Source organism: Pezoporus occidentalis, unplaced genomic scaffold, assembly GCF_034315485.1.
Source record: "Pezoporus occidentalis ecotype Australia unplaced genomic scaffold, CSIRO_AGI_Poc_V1 ctg125, whole genome shotgun sequence".
Lineage (NCBI taxonomy): Eukaryota > Metazoa > Chordata > Aves > Psittaciformes > Psittacidae > Pezoporus > Pezoporus occidentalis.
Genome location: NW_026913049.1, coordinates 1,667,246 through 1,694,976, shown reverse-complemented (window position 1 = coordinate 1,694,976; position 27,731 = coordinate 1,667,246). Strand labels below are relative to the sequence as shown.

Genomic DNA, 27,731 nt, shown 5'->3' with positions numbered 1-27,731 from the left:
TTAAGGGTAAATGTTTGGTGCACAGACTTCATTTTTTCTAGAAATTTTTTTAGCATCAGGAAATAAAAGACAGGATAAAAGAAACTGACTTACATTAATCACCATATTATTACTGATGCCAATAATAATGGCTGCAAAGCTTTAGACAACAGAACATTTATGTGAAACCCGGTTCTATTTAACCTTATACTGCAGTGTTTTTTCCAGTAATACTGTTCATAACATCTTGTTTCATTAGCTGCTTCTAAAGAAAACAAAACTGAGCTCCTTCTGATTCCTCATGCAAGAACAGAAGACTTGCTAAGCACTTCTCAAACTATTTCCTTGGAAAGAAATAATTTATGCATTCAGTGGGCAAGCACTCTAACAATTTCTGTGTTCATCAAAACAATAATGGTAATTATGAAGAATTTAATAAGCATCAGATGAGAAATAAATTGGTGATATTAATATATACTTTACTTTCCACATTAAAATTTCATTCATACACTTCTACACAAGTTCATAAATTAGTAATAGAAAAAACAAGGCAGGGAAATAAGACCATTAGCTGGTAACTAAAATTAACATCTGCCATTCAATACAGTATGGGCTGATACAATACTGCCTTTTACTGTTACACACTTCAAGAATTAAAAGTAAGTTGTAAATGGTATGATGAAGCCTATCCATAAGCAGTCTCAACTAGGTATTTTTCTCCAAGCCTTCCACAAAATGTCAAAAAGAATTAAAAAACAAAACAAACCAAACAACCAAAACAACAAACCAAACCAAAGCCAAAACACCAACACCTTTTCCAAATGTTCTCTTTTTATGCAGAAGCAAAAGAAATAAAATTCTTAAAGACCTGAATGCCCCATCTCAAGCTTCCCTATCAGCTCAGAACTTTTCCTAAAATCATCACTAATCTATAAACTGGTTGGCTTAATGTGCTGCCGGCAGAGAAATCAAAGTGTATGCAGAATGCTTCATACTCCCTCAGAAATGAGCAAAAAAACTTTTGAAGATTTCACAGTTAAATCACGAGTTTGTCAAGCAGAAAACTCTTATTACTAGCAATCTGTTCAGCACATAGCGTGGCATACTGATCCTCAAAAAGACCTCTGGTTTCTACAATGGCACACAGAAAACTGCAGTAAGAGAACTGGAGAACAAAACCCAAGCATCTTTGACAAAAGTGATATTTAATAGCTTAATTCCAATAATAATTAAATAAATTCCACCAACAGGCAAATCAAACTTTTCAAAAGCACAAAATTCTTAAGTTAGCTGATTTTTTCTTATTCAGAAGTTACTATTATGATAACTGTGTGTCCTCAATTCTCTCAGCATGAGCATTCAACCTGAAGAGTAAACAGACTGGAATTATTTCAAACTTAGTAAAAAGCTGGATGCAAAAAACTTTCCATCAAGAGCGGCTTTGCCACACATGAATACTATCTGCCACTTTGTTTATGATGATTTGATGGTTGCATTCTGCTGAACTTAACATAATACATAAAATATTTTTCCATGAGACTGAAATCTCACCCAAGACTCTGACCCTGCATTAGGATCCAACAGCTCAGTGTATTGGTTTTGCTTGGCAAGATTTTGGTAACGGGGTTACAGAAGTGGCTTCTGTGAGAAGCTGCTAGAAGTTTCCCGGTGTCTGCTGGAGCCAGATCCAGCTGGCTCCAAGATGGACTCACCACTGGACAGTGAGAATGGTCTTTTTTCACTTAGTAAGATTCATGGGGTTTCCCCCTTTTACTCTAATGGCCTTCCTACAACATACAAAGTAAAAATGTCACATGGGAAGATCAAATTATAAACCAGAGAGACCAGAAACTTCTAAGAGTAAAAAAAGGGAATGACTCCTCTGAGGAAAAAAAAAAACGAAAAGGAAATTACACATACATATTATGACAGATTAACCAGTTTGAAAAATAAAACATTCACCTATCCATTGTTTTTCCTTTTTCTAATAGTTAGCTCACAATAACCTTTAACCTAAACTGGAAAGCTATTAGTTTGAAACCTTGTTTAACTAAGTAATTACTAAGTTGTCTACTAAACATCTTTAAGGTGGTACTGAACAGTCACCTCACTCCACCTACCAGGAAAAAGTGTTTAGCAGGAAGCAAAAAGATTTTCACTTTTATAGGTTTAGGTGATATTAACTATGCAACTGCACCATATAAATATTTATGAAGTTACCACATTAAATACGTAAATAGAAATAGAGGGAGACCAATTCCATGGTTATTTACTCCTAGGAATAAGAGAACTTCACATACCAGCCTCTTCCTGGATTAATGTTTGCTTCAATCTGAGTCAGAAAATCCTTCCCCTCAGCTCCCTAAGCACCCATAAGATGAAGGAAATCCAGGACAGATACAGTCATTACTGGATGGATTAGAGCTAGTTAAACTTTCACAACTTTTAAAAATCCCCCTCCCAAGGTTAATCCTTCCCTCAACTTCTTCATTCATTATTGAATTCCAAGGAAGAAAAAAGTAAACTAGTTTCATTGCTTATGTAGATTTTTTTAAAAATACCTGTGTAAGAATACACGTATAATTTTGTTAACAAAGCTGCACCTGTAGATTCATCCTTATGGAAACAAAGGGAGTAATACCATAATAAAGAACAAATCTGACAAGTCTGATCTATAATGTATTCTGCAAGATTTCTCAGGGGTGATGAATATGCTTTCTGTTACCACTTGTTTATCATATTCTCAGATTTCTAGGATACATTCACTGAATGACACTAATAAGAGTATTTCATTAAATAAAAACATGGACATTTCCACTGCAAGCTCTTTGTTTATGGTTTACTTTATTGCTGTGTCTTGTGACTAACAGGCCATGATGGGTGAAAGGAAAGGTACAGCAGCACTCAAATGTTATTTTGGGATGGGGAGTGAAGAAGCAGTTTTTAAATCAATGCAATAACCATTTGGCTGAAAACCTCATTAAAAATTGCCGCAGTCTGTGGTAGCACGTTTCTGCCTTTGCAGAATTCCAAGTGATTCTTATGAAACACTTAACACCTACTACACAAATAGGAAAAAAAAAAAAAAGCACTTCAGGAGGAATAAAATGTGCTATTTTATACAAAAAGAGGCCCAATGAAACATAATATTGCAAGCAAACTTACCAGTCGTCTCCTCTCCTCTTCAACAGCAATCAGAAGCCGAGCAAACTCTTTCAGTGACTGGGCTGAAAAGAAAACAAAAAACTGGTCAGAAACATATTTTGAGACCAGAGGAGACCGTTATCTGGATTTAAGCTGTACTGATAAGATACTGTTCTTATATAGTACTTCACTAAAATGAGTATTCATTAAATGAGGCCCAGACTGAAGCAAGCAGCAGGTCAAGAGCATATAAAAGACAAAGGAAAAGAACCTGAATGTTGAGAGTCATGTGTATTTTAGAAACAAATTTTTAATCAGAACACGGCAAACTGATTTTCCACAAATGTGCAAAGATCAGTCTCAAAACAAAGAACTCAACAATCAGCAGCAAAATTTACTTTAGCAGTAGGAGCAGAAGGAAACCGAAAAGAAAATACTGAGTTATTCCTATTAAAGTGCAACAAATATTTTCAAGAACTATGCAAAGTATTCAGGTAAAAATTTGAAAGTCAACACTGTAGAAGAAATGTGTTACTTATGCCAAGTGTTTAGGTTCAGCAGCTCTTTGGCTTTAAGTTTTACAAGGACAAACTCTCAGGTAACAGACAACTGATTTATTAGCAAGCTTTGAATTCTGTTACAACTGTGAGAGTCTTTGCTCAAAACTGCCTTCAAATATACGTCAAAAGGCTATAGCAAATGTCAAGTGAAACATAATAAAAGTATTAACCCATAAAAGAGGGCAAGAAAGGGGAAAACATTAAAAAACTATTAAGGCTTCATTCTCATGTAAGCAAGTGGTGCAAATCTCTCTAGAAAAATCTATCTTCCCGTTTATATTACTTTCTCAAGGGCATATGGGTTATTCAGAATTCGGCATAACAGTTCCACAATCAAAAATGCCAAAGAAGAGTCATGAGAAGACAGCTAAGTATCTTTTTTCACTTTCTTCTGATGCATCTAGCAGCAATTGCTGCCAGTGTCAGGATGCTGAATTTCATGGTTTAAAGCTCTCACCTCAAAATGCAGATTCATAAATCCTACAGCTTCTCACAACAAACTTGATGCAATCTAAATTATCTTAGCAAGAGGAAAAAAACCCTCAAGGAAACACAACTTGCAGAATTTCTCAAAAGAACAGGCTTAGAAAAGTCTCCCCAGTTAAACAGCATACACTGCTGAGGGCATGTTAACAGAACTCTTGTCCTCCTGGCTATTTTTCCATATTCTTCAGTGTTTTTCCAGAATGTGACAGTCTCCAATAATATGGCTTCATCTTTTCCCAACTTCCTGGAAATTTTTAACAGAATAAGCACATTTTCTAGAAGATCTGCTATGTTTCAATACCTTGTAAGAGGGAACCAGTATCCGGCTTGCCTTAAGTGCCTCATCTGCATTCATGAATTGCTACTTTACTTTTGGACGATACTCAAATCTTTTTTACCCTTTATCCCACCTGGACCTTGCAGAAGTCACCCTTGCATTCTTCTTGCTCTCTTTTAACTTTTACAGCTGAAAAGCACTTCACTGTTTGCTCCAACTTCCATGTTTTCCAACTGTAATTCTAGACCTGCATATCTTGAGCTGTAAATCATTCTTTGTCGACAAATTCTTTTTTCCTCATTACTCATGAGTTTTTGTTTAGTCCAAATACACCTGGTAAGTTAAATGTCCACCCAACTGGGTCTTGAGCATTTTAGAATCAGAATCACAGAACAGTTAGGGTTGGAAAGGACCTGAAGATCATCTAGTTCCAAGCCCCCTGCCATGGGCAGGAACACCTCACATGAAACTATCTCACTCAAGGCTTTGCCCAACCTGGTCTTGAACACTGCCAGGGATGGAGCATTCACAACCTCCCTGGGCAACCCATTCCAGTGCCTCACCACCCTAACAGGAAAGAATTTCCTCCTTATATCCAACCTAAACTTCCCTGTTTAAATTTTAACCCATTACCCCTTGTGTCCTATCACTACAGTCCCTGATGAAGAGTCCATCCCCAGCATCCCTATGGGCCCCCTTCAGATACTGGAAGGCTGCTATGAGGTCTCCACGCAGCCTTCTCTTCTCCAGGCTGAACAGCCCCAACTTTCTCAGCCTATCTTCATACGGGAGGTGCTCCAGTCCCCTGATCATCCTCGTGGCCCTCCTCTGGACTTGTTCCAACAGTTCCATGTCTTTTTTTTATGTTGAGGACACCAGAACTGCACACAATACTCCAGGTGAGGTCTCACAAGAGCAGAGTAGAGGGGCAGGATCACCTCCTTCGACCTGCTGGTCACGCTCCTTTTGATGCACCCCAGGATACGGTTGGCTTTCTGGGCTGCGAGCACACACTGAAGCCGGCTCATGTTCATTTTCTCATCAACCAACATCCCAAGTCCTTCTCCGCAGGGCTGCTCTGAATCTCTTCTCTGCCCAACCTGTAGCTGTGCCTGGGATTGCTCCGACCCAGCTGTAGGACCTTGTAGGACCTTTCCTTTATTATTTTTCCTGAAGAGCACACAAACTAAAAAATTTTGCCACTTTAAGTAAAAGAAATTCTAGGTCTCCTGCACAAACTTCTGAATTCTTTGACTCGGGCTCAACAGCTGAGCCTTTCAGTTACTTACCAGCTCAGTCTTTATCAGTTACAGCTTGATAATCAAGAACATAGTTTACTATCCACTGTATTAACTCTGTCTCTTGCATTCAGCTTATAATGTCCCATCAGTCAAAATCAAGTAAAGAAATAAGAGGTGGACTGGTTAATTTACCCGATAAGAAATTTGTTAAGCATTACATTCAAGAATAATTATGTAACCATTGCAAAATCCTAAAAACTAAATAAACAATGAGCCCAACTATTTCATATTTTCACACCAATACCCCCAAGTTTAACAACTATCCTTACCTGTTGAAACCAGGACAGAGCCAGTTCATCCATTGCACATGTGGCAGGGTGATTCTTTACCCATCATTAAGAAAATGTTAATCTTTTCAAATAAACTAGATAAACATATTGTTTGAGTTTGATTACCTATTCAGGGAATTAGGATACACTTCGGAGAAACAGCTGACTTTCTAGTAAAGCCAGCAAGAGAAACAGTTTCCAGATTATTTCAGTGAAATAACTGGTGATTTTTAACTGCAAGAAGATGTATTACTGCAGTCGAATGTTATAACTCCATTCCTTTTCCTTTTTTCCACTTTTTTTTACTTTGAAGTCACTCAATGACAGAATAATTTCAAATTTCAAAAAGAAATGGTCATACCAAGCACCATCATACCAGATACCAACCTACTGAAATTTCAATTTTCCCTACCCACATCAAGCCTTATGGTCCTCTTCACTTTGGTTCCTGATCACATCATTAAAACCATCCTTAAATACAACAAAGGGTCATGATTTTATTTTCTTCATCATCTGCAACGAGCAAGTTAGCACTTCACACCTTTCAGCAACCAAGCACGAATACTGCCACTTCCCAGCCACAAAGTATGGACAGGACTGAATCTAAATCAAATGAAAAGGGTGTGGGACTGGCAGGCAAAAGCAACACAGTTGTGGAAAAAAACAAATCAAATCCCCTCTGGTCAGGTAATACTCAGTATTTTATGAGCAAAAAGATAATAAATGAAGAAAAGCAAGAATCAGAAACCTCACAGAAGGATGGCATGGAACTGTGAGAAGGAGGCAAGAACAATCTAGTAAGAGAAGCTCCTGATTAACCTTCCTAACCTTCCTCCTTCAAGGCAGAAACAGATTTTTAGTTTCAAAGTTGAAATTTTTGCTTAGGATTTAAGTAAATCCAAGATGGAAAGAGGAAGAAGTACTAAAACGGCATGTGCAAATCAAAATTTTCTTCAACATTTAGCCCTAGTACAAAAGTACTAAGTATATCACATATACAGTGCCTCAGCCAAAGATACAAAAGCTGTCTCCATCTTCTCTTCCACATGGTTTCACCTTTGGGGGATTATAATGACAAAGTTTCACTAAGAACACAAAACCTACACTCTAAACACTAAGACAAACTGTTCCCCTGATCCCAGAGACACCTTCATTGCAGAAACACTGCAATCCTGACTGCATCTCCACTGTTCCATGCCTAACACCCACCACATCCATCCTTTTTGCAACAGTAGGTGCCCACAAAGTCATGGACCATCCCTTCCCATCTCAGGAGGTTCACAGGGAGAACAAGTGAATCATGTAGTGCAGACCATAAGCAAGGATGCACAGCCAGTACACAGACAGAGCTCAGCAACACTGATGTCTCTGGTGACCCCAGCGGTTATTCTGTCCTTGCAATGGCACCACATAACATCAAAAAGCCACTTTACCACCAGCAGCTCTCCTACAACACCAATGAGTAGGGCAGTACTTCTGAATCCTTCATGTTATTACATCCTTCTTCCCATACAACCCCCACTCAGTGTGACCTCATTAAAAGCCAGGGTCTGTCCCTAGAGAACTTCATCTGTGCTTGATGCTGCAGCAGGACTGGTGGCGAAGACAAGGCAAGGCAGCCTGTTCTCCTCTTTTCACAGTGTACACTTTTCCCTTCTTCCTTCCCTCTTTTCCCACAGTCCTGCTCTGGCTGCAGAGTGGTGACAGCCCCACCTCACTTGGGGCCTGGGCTGGGAGAACAGATGGGTACATAGTTTTGCATAGTTAAAATACAGAAGATTTAAAAATCAGAAACATTTGTGTCAGATGTGGCCCTCTGCGCTGTCAGGAAGCCCAGAAATTACACATAGCCCTCACAATCTTTTCTTACTAATGCTGTAACAACTTTTTTTTTTTCCCTCCCCTTCTTTTTAATTAGGATACAGAAAGAAGAATTAAAGTGAACTTTCTAAATACAAAAGGGGGCGAGGGAAGGAAGAGTCAAGTATTTTACAAGCGGAAATGTCATGGGAATGTGCTGATAAGAAGCAAATTCTGAAAACATAGCAATAACATAAAGGACAGTATGAAACCTAACTTACATTAAATACAGTGGAGTTCTTAATTATTTTCAAGAAGCATGATTGTTATTGATGAGCCATTAAGTAATACAAAGTCCTGCCTTAATACATTATTACAAGCCATTAGGAGATACTAGCTTACAAAATCCAAATAGTTTTACAGTCTGCTTTTTAATGAAGGGCTACTCAAAGGAGCTCTAAGATACACTTAGCATCATGATGAAACTGATGTCTATGACAAGCAACACCCAACAAACAAAACCAATGGTATATGTACCCAGCTGTATACTTGCAGTCTCATTCACCACAATTAAAAGCAGGTCAACAGCTGTTTTCCCAGGAGTGTTCCCAACCCAGCAACAATTTGCTGCAAAATTTCCCTAATTCAGGAGAAATAGCTCCCAGTACTAAAAAAAACAACCAAATTAAACACCCTTTTTATTTTTAAGTTAAATCTTTTAAATCATTTGCTTTGTAAGGAAGCAAATATTTCAAACATATGGTATAGCTCCACAAACAACTATATTAGTATAATCAAAAGAGAACTGTAGCACTAAGTAAACGAGGGAGAAATGAAAAAGGTTTAAAAACCCCTCATTTAGCTGAAATCCTAGGATGCATTATTAATATTATGCCTCATTTATGCTCTAGAATTCTGGTATACTGCATTGAAGTCAACACAGTGGTTCCTAGGAAAAAAACATTTGCTTAATAGAATCACAGAATGGTTTGGGTTGGAACCCTCTTGCCATGGGCAGGGACACTTCATACTCTAGACCACATCGCTCAAGGCTCTGTACAGCCTGGCCTTGAACACCGCCAGGGATGGAGCATTCACAGCTTCCTTGGGCAACCCATTCCAGTGCCTCACCGCCCTTACAGTAAAGAACTTCTTCCTTATATCCAATCTAAACTTCCCCTGCTTAAGTTTTAACCCATTACCCCTTGTGTCCTATCACTACAGTCCCTCATGAAGTGTTCCTCTTCAGCATCCTTGCAGGCCCCTTCAGATACTGGATGGCTGCTAGGAGGTCTCCACGCAGCCTTCTCTTCTCCAGGCTGAACAACCCCAACTTTCTCAGCCTGTCTTCATACGGGAGGTGCTCCAGTCCCCTGATCATCCTTGTGGCCCTCCTCTGGACTTGTTCCAACAGCTCCATGTCTTTTTTTATGTTGAGGACACCAGAACTGCACACAATACTCCAAGTGAGGTCTCACAAGAGCAGAGTAGAGGGGCAGGATCACCTCCTTCAACCTGCTGGTCACCCCCCCAAAAAAAAGCCCAACCTTGAAACTTTTTTTTTTCAATAAACTATATAAAGTTCTTGTTACACTTGTGTAGAGAATCCATCACCTTGAAACAGCATGCCTATGTTACCGAAGCTACTCTACCAACAATTAGTTCAATTCTAAAGTGTACAGTGTTATACCGCGCTCCTGAATGTTACATACAATAGGTATGACACCATTTATGTTTTATTGGAAAAGTAAAGCAACATATTTAAAACCTAGAAGTGGTATTATATAACCAATACTTAATTCAAAGACGTAAAGCCAAGCTTGGAAGGTAATGTCCAACCTGACATGGCATGGAAAGTTACTGTGGAAGACAGAATAAAAATAAATGCTCATTTCTGTGAAATGGACTGTTAGTTTAATTTACACTTAAAATCCATAGGCGATTTTAAATCCTCTGAAGGACACTAAACAACACTTTATAGCATTCCAAGCAGGTATCAGCATGACCTTCAGATACCTAAATGCCAGCATGGAAAAAAATATACAATGATCAAAGGGCTGGAGCATCTCTCCTGTGAAGACAGGCTGATTTGGGGTTGTTCAGCCTGGAGAAGCAAAGCCTTCAAGGGAGACCTTAGGGCATCTTCCAGTACTTAATGGGCAGCTACAAGAAAGCTGAAATGGGTTTTTTTCCAAGGGCATGCAGTAAAAGGACAAGGGGCAATGGCTTTAAACTGAACAAAGAGAGATTTAGGTTAGGTATCAGAAAGAAATTCTTTACTGTGAGGATGGTGAAGCACCGGAACAGGTTGCCCAAAGAAGCTGTGGCAGTGTTCAAGGCCAGGTTGGATAGGGTTCTGAGCAATCTGGTCGGTGAAAGGTGGCTCTGCCTACAGCAGGGAGGTTGGAACTAGCTGGTTTTTAAAGTCCCTTCCAACCCAAACCATTCTATGATTCTATACATATGAAATGTCATTTGTCTTCTTGCTGTATAAGAAGTTGGGTATCTTGCTGTATAAGAAGCAAAAAATGCACAAGCCTGCAGAGATTTCATTACTGGGGAAATGCCAGGACTGTGATGTACACTGCTCCCAATACACTCTGGGAAGAAGGTCAGTCAAGCCTCTCTCCAGAACTGGTCGTATCTAGCATAGAAGTTACAGCAGGCTCTGAATTCATGCTTGAACTTTATGAACTTCAACTAAAGCCTCCAAGTGAGTTTCTCCCACAAAGTAACAGATTACAAGATTAGAATTCAAGATAGACCTAAGACCCATAAGGAAATTTCCAACTTGTTTACTAGACCCAGTGATAAAGCAGAAAAAGTGTGAGACCATGAGTGCTGGGAGATCTGGGAAAAGAGACTTTATTTTCCAGGTCTAAAATGAAAGAAAATATATCACAGTTACTAATTTACAGATCTATTCTAGAGTTTTTAATAAGTAGCATTATCTGCAACCACAAATGATTTTTCAAGCAGTTCTTCAAAAAAGCTTAACATCAAATCAAATTTCCCCCCTTCTTTCTGTGGCTTTAAGCCTATGGGGTGGGGGAGGAATGGGACTAGGGGAGCAACAGATGGTTTCCTGATCAGACAGAAACATCACAAATTTCAGATTAACACCGCTAACACAAATGCTGGAATAAAGAGACAACAATCTGCTTTCTCAGTATTTTCTACCTAACAAGAATTTTGGGTGTCATAAAAGCTATCTATATTATATCTGTAGTGTATATCAGAATATATTGTATGTATACTACGCGCATGTGCACATATATATACACATATGCACACATATACACCATAAGTCGCTTTCCTCACTTTCCAAGTGGCAGCTTTTGTGGAGAAGCTTCAGTGTGGAACACTGAGCTGAGTACTGTAAGTAAGGTTTACTGGGAAAGCAGAAGAGAAGACAAAATAAGAGGAAATCAGTGCAGGATTTGAAACCATTGTTTTTCTTACCCATTTCATTCCTTTCTAGATTTCCTTCTCAAGTTATTAGATGAAACAGAGTAACAGCTTTCTGCTGTTTAGGTTTCATGGAATATTGCTTAGGTATTTATGTAAATTCCTGTCTGTAAACTAACAGCGTATCAGATGAGTTTTAAATTTAAGATGATTATTGCTGTCAAAAGATAAATCATGTTAGAAGACTCTATTGTGGAAAATGAAGTTAGAATATCAAGATAATGCTTCATTTCTTCATGGGGTTTCAGTCTCGTTTAAATCTGGAAAATTAATTTTGGATGAGCTCCCTTATCCTCCATTTGGTTTCTCTTAATTGCCTAATCTGGGTATCAGATTTTATGGATCTGTAATAAAGACCTCATGGACTCTTCTAGTCCATGTTTACATTTAACACAACCTCATAACAACAGGAAAAGAACCTTCCTGTAATAGAATGAAATGTACTTCTGATAGTAAAAGACACGGGCTGAAGCAAAGACTCAACTATATGGGGTTTAAAACTGCATGGAAATACCATGACACTCTCATATTGACAGCAAATTCTGCCAGGAGACAGTAGTTTAAATTCACAGCCCAAATAACCACAAATTTCCTTGAAGACTTCCACCATGAGAAGGTACACGAAGGTAAAAGCAACTCTGTCTGGTCTGTACTGCTCTTACAACAGTATCAAGACATACTTAAAGCAGGCAAAGTGAAGCAATTCTGGACTCAATAAATGAAAATTCTTACTTTTTGCTCCACAATTAATCTGGTAAGTATACTCTCCAAGGGCTTAATCCACATCTTTTTTATCAATGAGTACCATAATCTTCCAGATTTTGAAGAAATTTCTACCTAATCCAGACTGAACTTTTAACTCTGATGAACTAAAAAACTAAAAACTCCATCCAATTTCAAGGATGCCTTATCCTGACTTAACACAGACATGCTGATAAGAAAAATAGATAGTAGGTATTGTTTAAGTGTTAGATCCTCCCAGGAAGCACAACTTCCAGTGGTAATTTTGTGTCCTATGGCAATTCCCACCTTGAACTGTGAGGAAAGGAGCTTTGCCAATTTTTTTTTATTCTTGAAAATAAGTGTGCTACCTTACAAAAATAAATCCAAACTTTCCAAAAAAACCCATTATACATCAGGAAGGAAAAGCATGATAAGAGACAAAGAGACACTGATGAAAAATTCCTGGTTTAAAACTTCTGCAAAGAGATTACAGAAATCAGGCAGCAAGAAAAATGACAAGACTTTAATGTCTATGTTTCAATGACTACGATACCTTTATTCAAATATGATCACATCTTCCACTATACACTAGCAAGCAGAGAACTTTATCAGAGCACAGCTACTGAAATCTATGTAACTAAAGTAATGAAACAAAACCCAAAGCTTTTCTCTACTTCATTGTAGCTAAAGCACTGTAAGTGCACTGATACTTTGTCCTCTGCATCACGATTTGGAGCATATTAGCTCTTTACAGGATTAGGACAGGGAGATGGTAATAACTGCTCCAAACTCCCCAAGAAAACAAAACTGATAATGAACAGATCCAGTAACAGTCTCCCCAGCTGACCCCCGGGGGTTATGGCACTCAATCCCAACGTGGTTTTAGGGACTGCTCCCCATGAACAGATTCCCATGAAAAGCTCTTCCTTCGCTGGCCATATACCAGGCACATGCGATTCCCCTGACCAGTCTAGGTTCTGTCACACTATAAAGGCAGGACAGACCAGCAGAAGAGGCCAGTGAGTTCCACAGTAATAATGGAACCTCCTGCCTGAGCATACATGTGCCTTAAAGCACAGACCAATATGTAAACCATGTAAGGGAGCAAATAAAAATCTGAGCTTAATCAAAGGCCAAAGCTTTACAAGACGTGCTTTCAAGTACAATATAATATGTACATACCATATCAGGCAACTGGAATTTTAACCCCAAAGTATTTTAATCTTGCAAAAGTTAATGAGCAAATACAGCAAGGTATTTTCTGAAGGTATTTTTCTAAACCTTCTAAATGTAAACCATGAAATGTAGGGCCACTTGCAGGAGTAAAAATCCTTTTCCCTGTTACGGAACTTTATTGAAGCAAACCTTTGCAGCATAGGTATCTAAATCCAGTTACAAACAGTATCATACTCAAGAATTCTTTGGTATAAAAAGTAGCTATTGTGCCACAAATATTTAAACAAACAAATATAAGCCTTATGCAAATGTTAATACTTTCAGCCAAGACATTTGCACTTTCCACTCTACTTCTTTTCACAAAAATCTACAAAAAAAGCTACATGTTTATACAAACTAAGGCTTGCAAGAAAGTCACGTTATCTAAGATTTCCAGATTCACTGTCAGCGCTTGTCAAACACAATACTCGGAGAGATAACCTTAAGACATGCAATGTTACACAATTTAAATAAATCCAATTACTTCAGTTAATACCAGTAAATTGCCACGACCTTGTCGTGGTTTAAACCCAGTCAGGTAATTCGTTCACTCACTTCAGGGATTGCAACTCCCACGGGTTGAGATAAGAACAGTTTAGTAACTAAGGTATAACACAAATCACTACTGCTACCACCAATGATAATAATGATAAAGGAAATAACAAGGGAAGAGAATACATCATCTCACCACCAGCCAACCGATAACTCGCCCCCCAGGCCCAACCAAGCTCCGACCGATACCTCCTCCAACCCTGCAGTCTCCCAGCCCTTCCGGCTAACTCCCAGTTACATCCTGAGCATGACGTGCTGTGGTTTGGAATACCTCTTTGGTCAGTTTGGGTCAGGTGTCCTGTCTCTGCTTCCTCCTGGCTTCCCTTCCTCCCTGGCAGAGCATGAGGCTCACAAAGTCCTTGGCCAAACCAAAACATCGCTTGTTATCAGCTCTGTTCCCGAGCTGAAAGTCAAAACACTGCACTACACCAGCTACCAAGAAGAAGAAAAAATGACTGCTACTGCTGAACCCAGGACAACCTCTTCATGCAGAACCTCACAAAGCAAAGGCAAGTAGAAAATTCTAAATGGATCAAACAAGGGCAGAACATTTCCTAGAGTCCTGAAAGACTTTTAAAGTTTATAATGGCTGTCTATCGCACCGTATGTTAGTAAAAACAAAATAAACCTACAGAAAACAGTTTTTCAAATACCTCCACCATACTTTTAACAGTTCATATTAAAAAAAATCTGCAATGTATCTACCCTGTGTCAGAATTACCCTGCTCTGATTATAAAAGTAGCTAATATTTTGAAAATATATAATTCAATATGGAAATTTAGCTACCTTCTGCAGCAGGAGTTCTTCAACCCAACAGTTTTCAAATACAAGACTAGAAAAGCTGCAGCAGAAAAAGCCCACTCTAGACTTCTATTACTCTATAGCATGTATCCCAAAACGCAGCATCACAAAATGATAGCAGAAACATTTTAAATCTTCTAAGCAATTTCTTCTATTTTATTAGGAATATGGGACTGAATGGATCACCCTGGCCACCACTTTCTCTCACAGAGCACTATATCAAAACCTTCCACAAATGAGTACATCACTTTTCTTGTCTCTCCCCTGCCTTTACACTTCTGTGAAGGACTGGGGGCTTTTGGGACTACTCACAAAAAAAATCTTTTCTTTTCACCATGTTCTCACAGAAAAAGGAGGTACCATTTCTAGACAAGTGGCCATTAAGAAATACTGCATCTCCATGCCACTGCAAAATAGGGTTTAAAATTATCATATTCAGTAAATAGAAATCAGCCTCTGATGGAGCCACAATGCCAGCAACCCTGGGGCTGAGCTCCATAGCAGCATAGCTCAGCAGGGTGTAGGGAAAATTATTCAACACATGATCTTTTGTCCAACAGGTACAAAGTGATCTTTAAAGTGTTTCTGGAGACCTACTTTGACACCCTAGGAGCCTGAACTGGTGCCCACTGAAACTAACAGCATAACTTCCTATACAGTGAAAGTCCACTTAATACCATTAATCGTTACCTTAACTAAATTAACCGTTAACCTTTGACTTGGACAGATCAGACTTCTCAGGAGTTGACTGATACCCAACCCCACTAGAAAGAATCACAGTATAAACTGACTACGAACACAGATCTTTCATTCTGAGAAAACAATGGCTACTTGATGCTCAAGTTTCTTGAACAGCTGAATAACAAGACAATGTGGGAAATAACATATTGTATGTTGCCCAGTGGTTAAGCTGCAAAAGTAATATTCAATCCTAGCATTCCATAAACAACGAAGTTAGAATTATGACTACATTCCATGCTTGCCAATCCACAATTCTTCAGAGGCATATCCATATTTTAAATGAAAGGAAAAAACCCTGATATTTCAATCTTTCCAGCTGTACAAACCTTATTTGTGTGTGGCTCTTTGCAGGTGCTGAATTAGCAGAAATAAAAGCAATGTGTTCAGAATACAACCGAGAGTCATTATTACTGTTTATCTGATTTGTAAAATTTAGTGCATTTATTATGTGAATGGCAAAACACTTTAATTAAGAAAAATATCGTCAAATACTTAAACAAATATTAGGTTTGCCATAATTGCTTTGTTGAATTTAGGCCTACAAAGGGATCAAGGACTTCCTGTGCTTAAAACTCTAATCTCTACTAAGGATTTTCATTTTAGAAAGTACAAATCCTTCATCTTATTTGCTCAAACCTGCAGATGAATATCTCAAAGCTGAGCTGATCAAACCACTACCTGTTTCTGAAAACAAGTGCTTGTTGCCCAGGAGATATACTAACTTGACAGCTCTAAAATGTTACGCTCTTTTACCAGAAGTTTATGATATGCAGCAACAGTACATATCACTTATTTTCAAACCAACTCTGTAAGACAATTCTCTAGTCCTCAGACCGTCTCCCCACACGCATTCATACTTCCACTGAGATACCCAACTCTAGAAACAACAAAGCTAAGTGAGAAAGGAGGGAAGAAGAAGCATGTTGAAGTCACAGAATGAGAACAATAAACTAGAATGCATCTAGGCTACGCTGGACAGGGCCTTGAGCAACCTCATCTACTGGGAAGTGTCCCTGCCCACAGCAGGGAGGTTGGAACTAGATGAACGTAAGGTTCTTTCCAGCCCAAGCCATTCTATGATTCTATGATATAAAAGTCCAAAAGACCAAACTATTAATGATGGACAAAACAGATACTTCATCTTCATCCATGAGTGGCATGGACTTGCTTTCTCATCTACTCAGCTGCTCAGATCAAATGGTGACTCATTTAATCTCCTAACCAGAATGCACCAGGACAAACCAAAGCTACTGCTGTCTACTGCCTGTCTCGATTACTTCCTGTAAACAGTATCTGCTCCAAGGCAAGTGGCAGTCTGAGACACCAAACTTTGCAGTCCAATAAAACGAACTAGCATGAATTTTGGACTCCTGTAGAACACCAGGTTGTAAACTGAAGTGACTCAGGAGATCTCTTACTACTTCCAGCTACTTCTGCCATGGAGGGAGGGGTAAGACAGACAGTAACTGCATCAGCCACCCCAATCTGTTTTTTTTCTATTTGAATAAGCATCTTAAGGTAAACAGGGAATGAAACATGCAAATTCTAACAACCTTCTGATATGTATCTTGGAGAAGAAAAAACCAGGTCTGTGTTGTTGATCGTATTCAACCTTTCTCTCCTGCACAGATAAAACCCTATTGCAACATCACTGTACTTCCTCCTTTGTCAGCCTCATTTGACCTTCCACAGCAAGGACAAGGGCTTTGGGCTGGTCCAACAGAATACCAGCCTTCTCTTTCTGGTGCAGGTACTGTTCTGAAGCCTCCATGAGATCCTAGCACCAGCATAAAATCACTCATTTCTTTTTCTTGCAATCAAGATAAAATAGTGCTCCGGAAACAGGTGGCTTTTGTTTAAAGATGCAACAGGAATTAAAAAAATAATGGTAGGTGCAGATTTAACAGATTTTAAACAAATACTTTAGGCATTTCACACCCTGATTGTGCTGAGTTCCTCCCATAATTTGTTACTATTTAACTTCCGTAGAGAAAATTATTCCAACAGGAATACCAAAAGATTCAGAAAGTAAGCTTACAAGTAGCTTATGCAAAGTTGCTTTGAAGGTCATCTAAGAAGTTAATCTTAAAATTCATTCTTCCTACAGGATGAAAAGCAGCTGGCAAATGTAAGCAGGTAATTACTGTGGAAAAACAAAACACAGTCTTTCTATGCAAATTCACTCTCAGTTGCAAATAGCTTTCTACCTTAATTCAGGACTCAGCCATTCCCCACCCATCAAAAAAAAAACGCCTTTGGTAAATATGCTTGTCTCTAATATGTTCCACAAGGTCAACAAACTCAAGCACTACAAAGTTACTGGGATGTTGCCTATGCTAAAAAAAAAATCCACCCCCAGAATTACACCCTCAAGGTGGTATCAAAATCCTCCTTTCTGCTTGGTTTGGATGAGGCAGTAGGAGAGCTGAGCCACTGGAATTCAAGTTAGATCTATTTGGTATTTGGTAATTCCATTCAGAAACCTGGTTACGAATGAGAATTCGATCCAAAACAGGTAGAATATTAAAACTAAAACCAACTTCCTTGAACATCAAAGCTAACCTCAAGTAATTAAGGAGATGACCTGTAAGATACCTAAGTGATTCAGACTGTAAAAGGCTCTAGCATTTAATTTATAATTCCAAAACAGCCAGGCAGATTCAAAAAAACACTACACACTACAAACAATAGAGATACAGCGGCTTGAAATCATGACTAGCCTAACAGCTACTTTCTGAGGTTCTTGATTAGGCTCCAAATGGCTCCAAGAGTCTCCTAACTTGGAGACTGCAGTGTCTACAGACTGATTTGTGAAGATTTGCTTTGACATACTTCAGTCAGTCATAAAGCTCTTATAAATTCTTGCTGTTTCTTCTTCATTTTAACAGAGCATTGCATACACAGTTTGTACCATTAACAAAAAAGAAAGGAATTTAACATCTCTTTAATGCCAATTAACCTCTCACATCATTGGGGGGGGGGGGGTGGAGGGGGAAGAGAAACTTACTTATTTTTTCCTCTTATTTAGGTTTTCTTATATACAAATTTCCAAAGACAGATCTATTTGCTGCTTTGAAAGACAGGATGCTTGCCTTCCGACAGGCTCTCCAAGAGGGTAGAGCAGCTGCTAGCTCAGAAGCACTGTGCACGTGGATGCCCAGTACAAGCGATAAAGACAACTGAGATTCTGGCATCACTGCTCAACTCAAACGAGAGCTTTATGAACACAGCAGTGGACTAACAGACAACTACTATTAAAGGTTTACCTTTCTTTTATTCTGCTGATGGGTTTTTGGGGGGCGGGGGGGGTGGGTTTTTTAGGGGTCATCTGGTTTGGTTTTTTGTGTTTGCTTGGGGTTTTTTTAAAAGCTCTTTCCCCCCTGTACATTTTAGTTGATTTCTCAAACAAAAGTTCAACTCGAAACATCTTGGGTGAGATGGTTTAGTGTGAGGTGTCCCTGCCTATGGCAGGGGGGTTGGAACTGGATGATCCTAAGGTCCTTTCCAACCCTAGCTATTCTATGATTTTATGAAACTAACTGCTGTATATAACCTGATTGCCTGGTATGAGTTAACAGCTCCGTAGATGGCTGGTTGCTAGACATTTTAATAATCCCGTGAACAACTTGAAATGCGAGTCAGCAAAGATCACATGAGCCACAACTGCTAGCAGCAAGAGAAACAGTCAGTTCCCACAAGCAAAGGTACCACATTTTAGAACTTCTAATCTATTTCTTGTGGCTCAATTAATAATGATTTCATAGATCATAATACTCTTATTGCATTCCTAAATCAAGCATCTGGTGCAACCTGGAACATCTGTCATAATATAATTCTCTTCAGGGAAAAATAAACAATAATTCAAACCCAGCAGTGACAGAGTGAAATACACACGCCTTTCAGGGCTTTTTCCTAAATAGAGCTCACTAATAGATACTAAAGTAAAATGCCAGAATATCAGAATGCATCTGTTTGTCTTGGTTTCTTTGAATTCTGAAGAGCATGGTCTTACACTGCTTATATTAAAGCTCACTGATCTATAGTTAGCCATAATACAAAAGAGACAAGAACTTGTTAAAGAAAGAAGAAAGGATTCCATTCAGTTAAGTAATAACATTTATTGCTTTCATCTCTATTAACCACAATCCACATAGTGCAAAAGAAAAGATGATAAATCCAGGGAGATTGCTGGAATCAGGTGACAGAACCTCGATAATACTAGGAAAGGAGGAGCTGGGCAGACCTTGTCCTTGCAAAATTTATGCCTGCACAGTGCTTACTGAGGAAAAAGACACTTATTCATTAAAAAACAGTTTTGCACCTACCCCATCTATGTAACATTTGTTACCGTTAAGGTTCAAAATATGTAAAAATCATGCATCTATTTTAAACAAACGCTCACTAAGGATGTCAAATGACTGACACCTCCTTTACATTCATTCATTATCAATAGAAAGTACTTAATCTTTGTGCAAAATATTAACTGCAAAGGGGGGTGACAGTAACTGTGCACAAGGTGGTATGTCCAATAAAGTCAATGGCAGTGTTGTCTCTGCCTATCTCAGACCAAGGAAAGCACAGTTGTTAGTAAGATGGGGGAAGTAACTCAATGCTCTCTCAGAGAAAGGGTAAGATACATCAAACCTTCAGTGCTATGCCTTTTTAGTCACTCATCTTAATTTTGCTTTGAAGATGCCACTTTCTGCATAACTTTTCAATTGCACAAAGAAATTACAGCTTGGCTGAATCACATGCAATTGGAGCTAATATCCATGCTGAACGATCAATTAGCATGGCCCCATCAAATATCATGGCCCTTGCATTGCTGCATATCACATGCTGTCACATGCATTTCAAAACAGAGGAAGAGACAACATTGGCAATTGTTACTAGCTGCTTATTTTTTAATGAGAGCAGCTAGTAAAGCTGGGGAACACTGTTTCCCAAACCCAATTTGCTGGCAAATATCTGTAAATCTGAAAAAGCTTCTGAAGCATGAATACTTTGATTTTCACAGTTTAGAAAAAGAAATGAAGTTTGTGGATTATTTGAGGAACAAGACAGTCTGCTTTTTAAGAAAGTAAAGGGAATAGCTTACAAACCATGCAAAGAATGTCTTGATCTAAACTGGGCATGCTATATCTGAAAGTGGTTATGTAAATGAATCTGGGTAACTTGCAACCACATGGAAAGATTAGCTAAAATGCATTATACAGCCACAAAAAAAAACAGAGATTTTTCAAAGAACACCACTTCTATGAAAAAAATAAATATTTGTAAATAAAAAGAAACTAAAAAAAAAAAATATCAAAGGAATTAAAAGAAAAAATACATCACTAGATCAAAATAAATATCACAGACACTATCATAATTCTGCTTGAGTGCGTCACAGAACTTAACAGAAATGACTTCTCATGTATTTTGTGTAATGGGTGTGTTGGAATAAGTGAGTTGTATAAAGAGAGCATCTAAAAAGGCACAGGTTACAGGAAATGCAAATAGAACTGAATGCCGTTAGTAGAGCTCACATTGACAAGAAAAGCAAAAATAATTATGTTGTACTTAGCTACTGAACAAGACCTTCAAGTCTAGTACTGCTTCAAAAAATGTTCATAGAGCTGTCAGTTCCAAATACTTATTATTGGTAAGCAGAAATAAATAAATACCCCCCCCCAAATCATTTATATTTCAATTTTGAAAAAAGTTTAAACTTTTTTTTTTTAACAGAAATAATCACATGACAGAAGAAGCTTTATTCAGAGTGAATTTCCAAAGCTAAATTGGATTAGGGTAGATTTCCATTGCTAAGCTTAAAAGAGAAATGTATTTTTAAATTCTTCAGAATATAGTTCCTGAATGAAGATCTTTTGTATACAGTGGTTTTGTACAAAATTTATCAAGTCAGAGCATCACTGCACAGACAGCAGGATTCTTCTTTATAAAGCTGTCTTTGATGATAAGCAAACATTTAGCTTGCTGGGGCATGTTAAAGATATGGATAAATTCTAGGTCACTGCTCTAAGGAGATCAAAAAATTGAGCCTTACCATATAGAAGCGCACAGTATCATTCAAGTTGTTAGACTTGAATTTGATTCCTGTCAGTTTACCTTTTACTCTTACAAGCTTCTTTGATGTACATGACAATCCATCAGGCAATGTGTGCTTTAGAAGCTAGAAATCCCTTCTTTGAAGCTTTAAGTGAAATAAATCAGCTGTCAAGCTTCAGGAACTCTGTTTTTTCCTAAGTAGATTTAAATGCCTGCTTAATGTTCAAACCATAAAATGTCTTTTCTTTGCTACATTTAGGTTGCAAGTAAAATGAAAGTTGTCTTTGTCCCCAGTCACCTCATTTTAAATGCAAACCCCTGGATCTTTAAAAAAGTTATTGACCAAATGCAAGATATTTCACTGAGATAGCACAGATTTAGTTAAATGCATAAAATATGTACAAACTAACAGCCAAGAAACAAAACGCAGAATGCCAAAGAGCACACACAACCCATTTATTTTTTGCCTCTTTCCAAGCTTAATATACCTGAAGAATGTATGGAGTTTCAAGTCTGAGCAGCAGCAGCTCAGATTGGTTTCTCCCCCTTACTTCTGTACGCCAGTAAATGTCCCCTCCCACCCCTCTGCCAAAGTTTAATGGAAGAGAGTGACCAAATTCCAACCACCTTTGTTCACAGTCTCCTGACTATCACAGCGTTGTGGGGTCAGAACAGGGCAAACCATGCCAGTGAAAGCTAGCAGCTCAGACTTTTGGTCTATGACTTATAATTCAGGAAATGGTACATATTGAAGGGAGAAGAGACTTGAAAATAGGTTATAATAAGAGATATGCATGGAAGAACCTAAATCTGAGTTTCCTCTCTGCCTTAGGCAGATCTTTTAAATAATACTAACAAGTCCTTTGTTCCCTCTTGGACTGCCAAATTACTTAATTTTAGGAACTACTACTCTTCAAAAACTGTCTGCCTGCCTCTCAGATGTTTTGGGAGAGACATGGCAGCCATGTGGTATGTAAGGCTCATGACACAGAATTTAGCCATTCCGAAGACAGATTATAATCCAAGTTTCTCACCAACAGGAGTTACAGCTCTCCAGCTGCTGTGCTAGTGCCCTAATGCATCTACATTATTATGTAATTACATTAGTAATTGCAACTACAGCAATGCTTTGAAGGAAAGAGAGGCTTAATTTCTGAATCTTGGAAATGTTTCCAGGAATAGTTTGCTAAGGGAAGAATATTTTGACAATATTAGAGACTTACACTCAAGATGAGCTGTTCAATTCTGCTAATGCAGAAGTTCTGGGTATGCACAGAGGCAGAACATTAAGCAGCTAGCAAATTTTTGTGCCAAAAGTTCAGGGAACTATATACTTAGGAATGCACAAGTTATAAAGAACATACTAATGTGTTTTAGCCCCTTAAATATTTCCTGTGTCTTACTAGGCACTTCAGTGTTTTGTGCAGATCTATGTTATTTCATAGGCAACTCGTGTACCTTTTTGTATCTCACTGAAAACTGGCTGCAAATGAAACACAAGAGCAGAATTTAGACGATTCACAGTTGAATCAGTTGATGGACTACTGCTGAATACTTTTCTCTACCAAGCTATGGCATAAAGATGTAATTTTTTGACATGTATTTTTCAAGTCTTGTATGACTTCTACTTACTGAAGTTTTTCGATTTTTGTTACAAGCTCCATTTAAAAAACCAAAAACAAATCAAAACCTGTGAACTGCCCCACTATATTTGTGATATTATATGCAATATGTAAGAAACAATACGTTACTGCAACCAGAGCACATAAAGTACTTACCAATATTAATTTCATCATCAGTTTCAGCATCTCCAATACACTCAAACTGGAAATCTTGTAAAGACTGTGAAAATTTTTGCACTGCCATGGATAAATCTAGAATTCAAGAACAAGGGTGGGGGGGGGGGGGGGGGGAGAGAAGAAAATCAGAATTACTGTACTACAACTTCACTAGAACAAGGCTTCATGCATTTCTGCATGAATCATTTTTTCTCTTTACAGAGTTTCCTTCCTAGTACATTTTTGGACAGTAACTTCATTCAAAAATCGCCATTACCATTTCAAAAGCAAAGTACTAGAGATATTCCAGAAACCTATGAAACACACTGATAGTCAACTTCAAACATTAATAAAGGTAATACGGTAACAACTGAAGAACTGTTATAATTCTTGAAAAAAGATGAAATTAGCATATGAAATAAATGTCTAGTGGTAAAGTGCGTATGTAAGTAGACATGTTTAAAATAGGGCAAGATTAGCTTGCAGATTAAAATAAAGCTCATGACAGTTCATTTCATGAACATGAACAGTATCAAAATAATATATTCTAACTGGTCTAATACTCTAAAACACTATACAGTATTACCTAAAAGCTGTGTAAAAAGAAATTAAAGTGAGAAAAAAATAAACACAAGTGCTTGGCAATCAACCATGTTATCCATGGATTATGAGCATTATTCTCACTTGAATTACACAGAGCGGACTTCTGGATCAGAGAAATGTCAAAGTAACCCAAACTTCATAGCATAAAATTTGATCAGAATTGTACACATTCCAAAAAAAATAATAAGTAACATCACTAATACAGAATATTAGGGGAACCACATGAAACTATTATTTTCTTTTTGGGGCACACTATTGGCAAATGCAGAGATGAATGTGATAATGAATGAACTCAGTCAATATTTAAACCCACTACCCAGCCCAGCCCAGATAAGACCAGGCAAACAGCAACAATTCTCTGTGTCATAGAGGATGTATCTACAGTATCTATTCTGAAGCTGCAAAAACTGGCAATTAGGATTCTGATATCTGCTAAATCTAATCAAAGGTCACAGTAGAGATAAATTAGGAACAAAAGGCAAGTCATAAATTCTGTTTTAAAAGCAATATGCATCTGTCTCCTTTCCTGGGAACACTCAAAAAACGTCTGGACATGGTCCAGGGCAACCAGCTCTGGGTGGCCCTGCTTGAGCAGGGGAGTTGAATCAGATGACGTCCAGGGGTCCCTCCCCACCTCAGATATGCTGCAAGTCTATGATTTCCTTAACCTTCTCTTACTGTAAAGCCATAAACACTCATTTGCTCAAGGGTGGACACAAAATTAGAAGGCTCACGTTTTTCCTGTCAGAAATAAAACCCAGCATATAAACAAACAAATAGGCCTAATGCTCTAAATCAAGACACACACACACAAAGTGTGATTTAAACTTGAGCAATCTCAAACAGTAAGAACCACCCACTATCCTAAATGAGGTATGGGTTGAAAATCTGTCAAAGATCTCCAAGAATCCACACAATAAGATGACTAATTTCTTTATTTTTCAATTAAAGGTAACCACAATCATGTGACAGAATCTCTACCAGGATTTTGTCCTACCACTGTATTTACTCAGTGCCTGCTGCTTTCATATTTTTACATGCAGCTGCAGAGTACATCAGTCCAACAAGAGAACCAGCAGTCTTTAGGAAATAGACCTGAACAGATTTTCTTTTGTATTAGTAAAGAATTCCATGTGTTTATCTGATACATAACTAGGTTATAAAGGATTAGGTAAACAAAATCTGTATCTTTTTGATTAAAAGCATGTAAAACAGGAAAGAACGCTCCCCAAAATTACTGCATCCTTACTGAACATTTCCTACTGTGCTGTAAATGAAGACTGTATTATTAAATGCATTACCAAATTAGATTCTAAACACAAAGTGTTTCCTACTCTTTGCGTACATGAAAAAAATAGATCTTCAGAAGATGAACCACTCCATTTTATGCAAATACAGTAGCATCTTTGGTATCTAAGTAACTGATTGCTCTACAGCTGTTAGAAAGACAAACTTTAATTTGTTCACAGCAGGATGCTTTCTGTTTAAAGGAAAGAAACAACAGTTTTATTATTGGCTCTTCCAGCAAGTTACTACACTGGGTACTAAACCCTTCTATGAAATTGCTGCATACCAACTGATGTCAAAACCAATATGGCCCTTAAGTTGATCGAATGAAAAATATTCTATATTGCAAGTACACTGAAATGTAAAAATTCTCTCTCACTAAAAGGAATACAGATTTATTTCCTCTGGACAATCTAATAGCTGCCCACAATGGCCAGCATCTCTGTGAACGTGAAAGGAAATGAGGAAGCGTGGACTCTCCCCTATCACTCTTCAACACGTGCAGGGCTCAGTGGAACAAATGTCAAGGGAAAGGAAAACAAATGATAAAAATATCCAAGGTGGAGTCTCCATTTTATATCCTGGATTAGTCATACACAGATGCTCTTTCACTGTGTCAGCAAATCATACCGTGTTAATGCTTTTATGTTTTGAACCTGGAGGAGGCACCTAAGAAATAGTGGGTCTAAAAAATGTACTTAAGAATTACAGAGCTCATAGCTTGATAAAAATGTCCAGAATTACAACATTTGGAGACTTCTGCCTCTAATATCCTAATAGCTTGAAAGTATTAGAAGACACTGTATTATACCATATTCTGTTATTCTGTGACAGTAAGGTTAAGGTGTTCAGTGTAGCAAGGAATAAAATGAAGTTCCAGGGCCAGATGCTTCCTGTGACACTAATTTACAGGTTCTGTATAAAGTTAATTTTACCTGAAAAATATAAAAAATATTCTACAGAAAATTCCAGCTTACTTGGACAGCTGTCTAGAGGCTGTACAGAAGTTACTCTGTAAGGATTCAAAGCTCAACATCGTAGTTGAACCACCAACACTGGACCAAGCAGTGCCATTAGTTATATTCATCAATTTCTTTCTTAGAAGCATCATCACTTTACTTGATTACAGAATTCATCTAGTCCCAAAAAGGACTAGCTGTGCAATAAGCAGGCCTTCTTTAAGAGATAAAAAAATTCAAAACTGAATTAAATCAGATTTAGGAGCAACCACCTCTTCAATTAAGAGGAGGCAAGTGGTATCACTAGGATCTTACCTTGTCTGGACAAAAAGGAAAAATGATAAGAACAGACACATGGAGCAGAGACCTTGTCCAGCTTTACAAGATGTCATTTATCACTGTATGTCCCAGAATCTGAATGTCCCCAAGAGCCCTGAATACATCCTGCTCCTTCCAGATGTAGGAAGGTAAATCACCACACCAAACAAATCAACTTTTTATCATATGCAAGATACGTGGCATTACAAAAGTCACTCTTAATTAAGCTTATAGCATAAACATTTTGATAGTCATATCCTCTTTTCATGGAGTACACAAACTAGGATATTCCACTTAGCTAAGGACAGAAATTCTCTTCCAAGCCGAGTCAACTTACCTTCTAAGTTACTATAAAAACTTGATCAGCTTTATTGACTGACAGTGTAAGTCTACCGTCCAGGAAAGGATGGCTACTCAAAAAATCTCTGTAATACCATAAGTACTGTTACCCCTGCTCTTCTGCAGGCACTCAAATAGAGGAATCTCTCTGGGTACCAACAAAAGAGTTAAAAGGCACCCCATTATTCCTCAGTTGCCAGAGGGCTGAATTTCTAACCAACAATTCTGTCAGCATTTATTTTCTAACAGTGTTCACCTGCACCTTTTGTTCCCTTTTTTCCCCCAGGAGGGTTCAGTTCAGTTTTGCAGTGAAGCATATAGTCAAAAGAAGCCATCTACACACTACTCGCAGTCAGTGGAAGGAGATAACTGGGACAGAATTGCCTGTTTTAGTTAAGAGCTGAAGCAACTTAACTGGCCAGCAAGATTTTTTTCTGTGGAGCTCCGATAGGGGAAGTACTAAAAGAAGCATACTACAGTGTGACCGGAAACAATAAAAGGATAATTGCAGCTTAACCACAAGAAAGTAATATAACAGCAGTATTAAATACGGATATATATAATACCAACCATCGGCATTATAATGCTAATGCAAGAACAATGAAAATCGTCATCCATTCAGGAAAGTCACAGGGGAATCAGGAAACATGTTACTCTATTGTATCTCTTCCTGAAGTTCTACATTTTTTATCCATCTGCTTCACACATATTTACCCAATAAAATATGGAAGAAAACTCTAACCTAGAAGTCATTTTTGTTTAAGAATCATTTTGTTTTAAACTGCTAAAAGAGAGGATTTGATCTCAACTGTAATTTATTATTTTAGGCTTCAGATAGGGCCTTACATACTGTATATAGGATGATAAAAACATGATGCAGTCCCTCTGTATTACTAGAATTGTTCTAGAACAACTTTCTTGTCCTAGATTTGTTAAACACATCATAAAACAAATTCTTACATGGAGCCTTGAGGAGTAGGAGCAATAAAACAATGAAACGATAGATGCTATTACCTGAAAACTGAAGAACAAGTATATTAGTTTTGGCACAGCCCACCACAATAAGGATCAAGCTCTACAGA

General features: G+C 38.0%; 1 protein-coding gene across 2 annotated transcripts in view; it reads right to left on the bottom strand.

Annotated features, from left to right (window-relative positions):
- Positions 1-27,731, bottom strand: part of ARHGAP42 (Rho GTPase activating protein 42) — a 153,654-nt gene that overhangs the window by 93,351 nt on the left and 32,572 nt on the right. For both annotated transcript variants that reach the window (XM_062607757.1, XM_062607756.1), the window contains exons 2-3: positions 23,144-23,239; positions 3,145-3,206 (exon numbers count right to left, since the gene is read on the bottom strand). In XM_062607757.1, coding sequence (XP_062463741.1) covers positions 3,145-3,206; positions 23,144-23,239 — 158 coding nt within the window. The remainder of the gene's footprint in view (positions 1-3,144; positions 3,207-23,143; positions 23,240-27,731) is intronic.